This window comes from Cyprinus carpio, unplaced genomic scaffold, assembly GCF_018340385.1.
Source record: "Cyprinus carpio isolate SPL01 unplaced genomic scaffold, ASM1834038v1 S000006809, whole genome shotgun sequence".
NCBI lineage: Eukaryota > Metazoa > Chordata > Actinopteri > Cypriniformes > Cyprinidae > Cyprinus > Cyprinus carpio.
This window is the reverse complement of record NW_024879395.1, coordinates 888,100-896,274: the sequence shown is the minus strand read 5'-3', so window position 1 is coordinate 896,274 and position 8,175 is coordinate 888,100. Positions and strand designations below refer to the sequence as shown.

The 8,175-nt window shown below is 35.7% G+C and overlaps 1 protein-coding gene across 1 annotated transcript; it reads right to left on the bottom strand.

The window, feature by feature from the left end:
* Nucleotides 1-216: 216 nt before the first annotated feature.
* Nucleotides 217-7,917, bottom strand: LOC122144957 (GTPase IMAP family member 2-like). The gene is made up of 3 exons (XM_042756184.1): nt 7,402-7,917; nt 1,132-1,166; nt 217-1,001 (listed from the first exon to the last, which is right to left on the bottom strand). Exons 2-3 carry the CDS (start codon nt 1,136-1,138, stop codon nt 217-219), a joined length of 792 nt encoding a protein of 263 aa, XP_042612118.1. The 5' UTR covers nt 1,139-1,166; nt 7,402-7,917.
* Between the last annotated feature and the right edge of the window lie 258 nt (nt 7,918-8,175).

Here is an 8,175-nt window from a genome sequence, read left to right as displayed (position 1 = left end):
TTCCACTGCTACTGTTCCTGCTGCTGCTGCTGCTGTTGCTCCGGCTGCTGCTCCTGTGGCTCCTGCAGCAACTCCTGCCTCCACCGCTACAACTCCTGCTGCTGCTGTGGCTCCTACTGCTCCTGCTGCAGCACCTGCTACTCCTGCCTCCACTGCTTGCAGCTGCTGTTGCTCCTGCTTCTTCTGCTGCTGTTTCTGCTTGTCCTGCTTCTGTTGCTACTGTTGCTGCAGCTCCTGATGCTGTTTGCACTGATATTTTATATTCAGTTTTCCTGTAGCCACTCCTACAGACCTAATAAGAATTTTTTTAAGGACAATCTTCTTTGCTACTTCTCGCTTTTCTTCTGTAGACAAATTAACTATGAGCATACTATTCATCTCCTCTTGAATTTCTTCCTCTACATTTAACATCAGATCATTGGTGTAGGGGCCATTCTTTTCCACCATCTTGTCGATGGTGTCCAGCAGATTTTTCACCTGAAACTTGTTGCTCCTGTACCCTAAATGACAGTCATTCCAGTGTTTATTGTCAATGACGTGACAGCGACCTCCACATTTATCAGCAAGCTCCTGTAGCTTTGGATTTTTCTGAACAAATTCTTTGATTGTTTGACCCTCTAGTTCTTCACCATGAGTAAATAAAATCACTGCATGTTTAAAAGTATCCTCTCCACAATACTCAACAATTTTATCCAGAATCGCTATTTCTTGACTTGTGTACCTTTCAACTTTTAGAACGATGACTAAGGCATCAACAGCTGGAGCACATTCAATAACGGATCGAATGATCTCAGTTTTGATGTACTCATCCTTCAGACGTGTGTCAATAACTGTGACTCTTCTTCCACAAACCACCCCAGCTCCTGTTGTACATTCAGCTGTTATAGATTGAGGTGAAGATTCAGTTTTGAATCTTTGTTCACCTAAAATTGTATTTCCAGCGCTGCTTTTGCCATCTCCTGTTTTTCCAAGAAGTGCAAATTTTCTTGCAGGTTTAGACTCTATTTGAAAAAGAATCTCTGGTTATTGAAGAGTATTGTACAGATTTATTTATTTTAAAACATGCATATTTGCAAATTATGAAACAGATTTAATTGTAGCCTTTATTTTATTAACACTTTTATTTCTTACCTCCCATTGTACTTGTCCTTTGCTGAGCTGTATTTCTGCAATGTCAGAAATAATATTCAGGACATTATTGACAGTGATTCTGAATTGCTTAGACATTAACATCCAGTATAATATTCTATAAAGCACAACGTAATTTGTCAGACAACAACAACAACAACAACAACAAATCTCAAAACTATAATATTTCTGTTTCACACAAGTTGATTTAAAAAAAAAATACAAATTAAGCATGCTATTCCCTGGAACTCAGAGTGATTTAAAAGAGATTTCTTTATTTATAATACATTCCCTGTTCATTAGGGCCCAATGGCAATGTATAACTGAAACAGGCATTTTCTGTAAAGTTGGTTTGAAATTATATGTATTGTGAAAAACTTTACACAAAAATGAACATGAATTGAATTGTGAGCCATTTGAAACTAAAGTCTGAATTATCTTAAAGTTCTAATTTAGTTTTGAAGAGAGAGTTTGATTTTTCTTTAACGTTTGAGTTTTTTTTTTTTTTTAATATATAGTTTTAAGAAATATAGGTTTCAGGAAATGTGAGAAAATTGATCCTCTCAACTACCAATGGAATTACTTAATGTATCACCTTAGATCGTTCATCAGCCAATCAGTTTCAAGCATACAACAGCCCCGGTTGAATGCTTGAATCTGATTGGCCGATGAACGTTCTAAGGCGATAATATTCAGGGAAACGCATGGCAAATGTAGTTCCAGGCAGCTCTTGACCGCATTACATGCCCATATCACTTCGCCGAATAATTTCAGTTATTTCCACTGATCTAAATATAAATATACATCTCTAGCATTATTATAGCTTTGTGGTTATTTCAAAGCAGCAAAATATCCAAAACCCACTACGACACTACTTTTTCTATCGTTATATGCTGATCTTAATTTAATATATTTATGTTCCAAAACCCACTACGACACTACTTAGACACATAAATATATTAAATTAAGATCAGCATGAAACGTGATTTTTTTTTTGGTGGTTCGGGCATTGCTAACAAAATGGAGGCAGATCTGAATGCCAGTTTGCAGCATCCGGCGACACCCTAGCATGAAGAAATGTTTTATCTATTGAGGAAGATGACGACGAGGACAAACAATGGCACAAAACATGCCTAAGTTTATTGATTAAAGATTACGATGGCACAAGAATTTTACAAAAATAGTGAAGTGCATGTATAAATGATTTATAATAAACACTGCGGTATTCCATTAAAAAAATTATAATTTAAAATTGATTACATGGTGCCTTTAAGCAACAAGTTAAAAACGACAGAACATTTCCATGTTTTACATTTACAATTAATCATTTAGCAGACACTTTTATCCAAAGAGACTTACAAATGAGAACAACAGAACCCAGGAGACCAGCGAGAGAACAACAGTATACAATTGCCAAGACAAGTATCTGTTAATCTAGCACAGAATTACGTAGCTGTTTTTGAAAAGAAAAGAAATGAAAAGGTAAGGTAAGTGCTAGTATTAGTTGGTAAGTGCTGGTGAAAAAGGTGAGCCTTTAGATGTTTTTTGAAAATGAGTAAAGACTCCGCTGTTCGAATTGAGATCGGGAGGTCATTCCACCAGCTGGGCACAGTCCAGGAAAAGGTCTGTGAGAGTGATTTTGAACTTATTTGGGATGGCACCACAAGGTATCGTACACTTGCAGAATGCAAGCTTCTGGAGGGCGCATAAGTTTGAACTAGTGAGTTTGTGAAGTCACTAGTGAAGTCACGAGCAGTACCAGAGGATTACCATCCTCAGGAAAGCTTGATAGTAACACATCCAACTCCTCCAAGAATTTTCCCAGTTGACCTGGGGGACGATAAACGATTACAAAGAGGATTTTAACAGGGTGGGTAAAGTAATTGCATGTGATTCATATGAACGGTTACCTGATCATCTTCAACCATGAAGTTTTGCCACACAATTACGATTTGTTATGTACGTAAATCATGTACGTAAATCATGTACTCTACTTCTGCCGCTCTTTCTCCCTCTGGCATAAAGTTAGGGTGATGATGGACATGCGATATTCGCTAATTTATGGACCGTCTCTAAAGTTACATGCGATATTGTTATACACTTTTCTAACATCAATAGTATTTGAGGAGAATGACTTACAGTCATAAAAACAATTGCAAACTGTTCATTTAGGTGTCAACTATAATGCACACCTTTTACATTTTTGATATTTATAAACTGAAAATCACATGTAAAATATGCAACTTTTTCACAACAGAATGGGCTCAAATGCAAATTTAAAGCTCAGTAGCACATTTTACATACGATTCTCAGTTTATTTTAATAAATATCAAACATGTAAAAGGAGTGCAGTATAACTGACACATAGATGAACACTTCATAGCTTGTTTTATGACTGTAAGCCGTACTGCTCAAGTGCTATTGAGCTTTAAATTATTATATACTTTGTGTTTGAGCCCATTCGGTAGTGAAACATAGCAATTTTTACATTTGAGTTACAGTTAACAGATACCAAAAATGTAAAAGGTGTTTATATTTGTCCTCAAATTATATTGAGCTTTAAATTTGCGTTTGAGCTCATTCGGTACTGAAAAAATTTCATTTTGTAACGAATGAATTACAGTTTATATTAATAAATATAAAAAATGTACATGGTGTACATTGTAGTTGACACCTAAATGAACAGGTTTTTATGACTGTAAATCATTCTGCTCAGATGGTATTGATGATATAAAAGTTTATACCAATATTGCATGTAACTTTAGAGACTGTCTCTAAATTTGAGAATATCGAACTTCCAATGTCAAGCCAACTTTATTCCAGTCTCTCTCCCTTACAGACTCGCACACGGAAACATAATACATGCTCTAATGACATTAGCGCTACTCTAACGATTTTATCAGTAAAATAGTTTAGCAAAAGCTACATGACATCTCTCACAAGCGACGTAAGGGCACTGTACATGAAGAAAATGAACTTAAAGTTTCAGTACTACATATCCATTACCCTTCAAATTGTGCAAATTAAAATTGTGAATTGAAAATACGCCTTTTGGAAACAAGTAAGTTTTGCAAAATCCCACCAAATGTCAGTCATCCGTTTCCATGACTTATCGTGAGAGGCATTAGGTTACGTTCGTATAACATTGGTTAATGAAAACGTCATCATTTGGCAATACTTTCTTCAAAATATCAACAAAGTTTTGCACAAATCTGTAGTGGAAACATGCTTACTATTAGTAGGGACACTGCCACCAGAGAGGTAATCCCCAAGCTCTCTCTCTCTCTCTCTCTTTAATAAAGTTAATAACTGCATTTTTCTGCTATCAACAGCTCAATTCGCCATAATTAGGTCTAAAATTATGTTTTGGAATTAACAAAGGAGGCGTTGGATGAGATGTGGAAGAAATTAACCCTACTCACAATAGCGTTTTAAGTACAAAACTGGACAAATGCCTTGAAATATCTCATCTGATCGATGTCTTGAGGTGTGGCAACCATAGTATAAGCAGAATAATTGACACTGGACCATTGAATTATTAGAGCAATAAAGCACAGCCAAGGTGTCACCACCTCTGGTGTGCAATATTTTTCTAATAATCCAATGGCCCATCATCAGTTATGCACACATATACACACACATACATATACAGTATATATATGTATATGTGAATAAATCCAACCACCCCTATAGATTTAAGTTTCACTTTCCATAATCCGTGACTGACAGAGGAGCATCTTGGTAGGAGCAATTTAAATCTTTAGCAAGTCTCAAATTGACACAGGCAGAGTGAAAGAAATATTTTTTTGATCAGGTAGGGTAATTTCAAAACATTTCAGCCAGTTTCTCATATAAGATGCAATTGGTTGAGTTGCGCTGCAGTAAAGCGTTTTATTGTAGTAGGCCTACTACAGTGATTATCCCTTAAGTGCGGAGCGAAAGCAGGACAAACAACAATGCTGAATATTAATAACTATGACTGGGAGTGTCAAATACATAACATTATAATGAGAACACTATTATATTATAACTGTCAAATGTCTGACTTGACTCTTGGTAATGTATTTTACCCCCTGCCCCTAAACATATGATTTGAGAGAGAGAGCGAGAGCGAGAGAGAGAGAGAGAGAGAGAGAGAGCGAGAGCGAGAGAGAGAGAGAAATGATCCACTGTTACATATCTGTGCGGTGCAAAAGTATGTGAATCTTAGTTTTCATTATCTGGTCTGACACCCTTTTGCAGCAATAACTTTAGGTAATGTTTCTTGTAACTGCTGATCAGTCCTGCACAAAATCTTGTATTAGTTTTTGCTTCAACTCTGGGATGTCAGTGGGTTTCCTCCTATGAACTGCTTGCTTCAGGTCCTTCCACAAAATTTCAGTTGAATCAAGGTCTAGTCACTGACTTGCCCATTCCAAAATTTTTTTACTTTGTTCTTCTTTAATCATTCTTTGGTGAAATGACTTGTGTGCTTGGGGTGGTTGTCTTGCTGCATGACCCATTTTTTCTTGAGATTCAGTTCTCAGACAGATGTCCTGACATTTTACTTTAGAATTTGCTGGTATAATTCAGAATCTATTGTTCCATCAATGATGGTAAGTCGTCCTGGCCCAGATGCAAAATAAGCCCAAACCAAGATACTACCCCTTACGAAAAAGTAGTATACTTCAAGTTTATTTTACTAAGTATACTTAAGTAAAGTTCAATTAGTATACTTGTAAGTGTACTGTTTCAATACTCCTATGGGACTAAATTGTCCCACTTTCTATTATATAAAAGTATACTTTTAAGTTTAAACTTTGAGTCCACTACTAGTTTACCTCTGGGTTTGTAGTTTGTACTGCAATTACATAACATAAACACATCATTCATTTTCTAGTCTCAGGGCTGTCCGCATTTATCATGGGGGTCGCGGGCTTAAAAGTTTGGGAACCCCTTAGGGAGAGCTTTGCTAAAAACATTGTTAGCTTAGGAAGATCACACTTGGTGTCCCATATTAAGTGTGCTGACAATGTTTTGGAATGCTGCAGAATGCATTTGAAATTAAGTTTTCCAAAATAAAAAATACTCTGATAAAGTACAGGGGTAAAAGTACAAGTTAACCTTGCTTTCTGGAACACCCCTAACACACTTGAAAAAGTAATCAACAAAGTAAAAAAAACAACTTAATTTCTAAAATGTTACTGTCATTAAGTTGGCTTGAGAAAGCCAACTTACTGATATCGTATTTAAACTTCTTATTATTATTCTTCTGACCTAAAATCTTGCAACTCTAACTCCTCCTAGAGCTTTAACTCTACAAACTCCAAACTCGGGTCAGACTTTCAGACTGTTCTGACTTGGTGTGCTATATCTTTTCAGACTGATTTGACTTTCAGTTTTCTTAAAATTAATATTAAAAATCATAAAAACCCCATAAACTTACATTGCAGAGTGCTCAAATTGAGCCAAGACTACGGTGGCCCATTAGTGCACAAGCCAAAAATTCAAATCTAAACTCCCTGAAGCCCCAAGATTTTCTTGCTTTCTTTCTTCCTTTCTTTCTATCGGTCTATCTATCTGACTGTTTCTATCTATCTATCTATCTTCTAATATTTTCTAAGAAACATGCTAGCAACATGCTAGTCGAATGCTAATCATGTTAGAAATATACTAGCAACATGCTAGTCATGCTAACGATATGCTTGTTAGATGATAATGATGGTAGAATGATGATAGTGATATGATAATGATGGTAGTGATATGCTTGTTATAGAAATGTTATAGTCATGTTATTCATGTTATTTGCTAATAATGCTAGTCACAAAGATAATCATGCTAGAAACATGCTAGCAACATGCTAATCATGCTAGAAACATGCTAGTCGAATGCTAATCATGCTAGAAATATACTAGCAACATGCTAGTAATGCTAACAACATGCTAGAAAAATGCTAGCAACATGCTAATCATGCTAGAAACATGCTAGCAACATGTTAATCACGCTAACAACATACTAACGACATGCTAATCATGCTAGAAAAATGCATTTTTTAACTAATCTATCTATCATTCTTTCTAACTAATATATCTTTCTTTCAACTAATCTATCAATCTAACTTTAAACTACGTTAAACTTCTAACTTCTTTAAACTTTCTGCTCAGGCTTTCTCAAGCCAACTTAAAGTTTGTCTCAAACTTTTTTTTTCTAGTTGCAATTACTATGCAGATATTTACAAAAATTAAATAACTTTTAACCTCCTAGTAAGAAAGAACAAAAGGAAGAGCTTCGAACCTCAGTCTTCTTATGCACACTTATGCAGTCTTCTTATGCTGTTGCAGTCCAAGAGACTCAGTCCTGGTGTAGTTAGATGTCAGTTCCACACACTCAAATTGACTTTTTATTAAAATAAGAATGAGAGTAAAAGAATAAAAGAAGCCACAAAAACAGAGGTCAAAAACGGATGGCAGAGGTTTCCTCTCATGCACATAAAACATATTTCTACAGCTGCTCGTCCAATCATTTTATGTGCGTGACATTTTTTTTTTTCTTATCACTGGCTTTTTACACAACTGTAATGTGTATCTAGGTAGATCCAAAACTCATAGGTTGTATTAAAGCACTATTCGGACGGGACTAGTTTTCTAAACTACGTTTGAGTTTCGATTCTTACCACCTGACGTCTGCGATTTTCATGTACCAATTCAGACGGGACTAACATCTTCGTGTTTATTACAGAGGTGGGAGGGTCGGTTTTGTGCATCTGGGCGTCACAGAGATCACGCGTTCTGTATGAGTGCATTCCGAATGACTAACGTTATATGCATCGATTACCATTAGTATTATTACACAATAAATACTAAAAACTCTAACGTTATATGCATCGATTACCATTAGTATTATTACACTTTTGGTTTTGCTATACTAGCCATTCAGTTTAATTAGTTTTTATGTAGTAGGCTAAACCCAGGTTTAATTTTCATAAAAGGTACATCTGTAATTAAAACATTATGTAACTGAGTTAATCTTACCTGACGCTGATATTACAATATCCAATATTAACAGTGT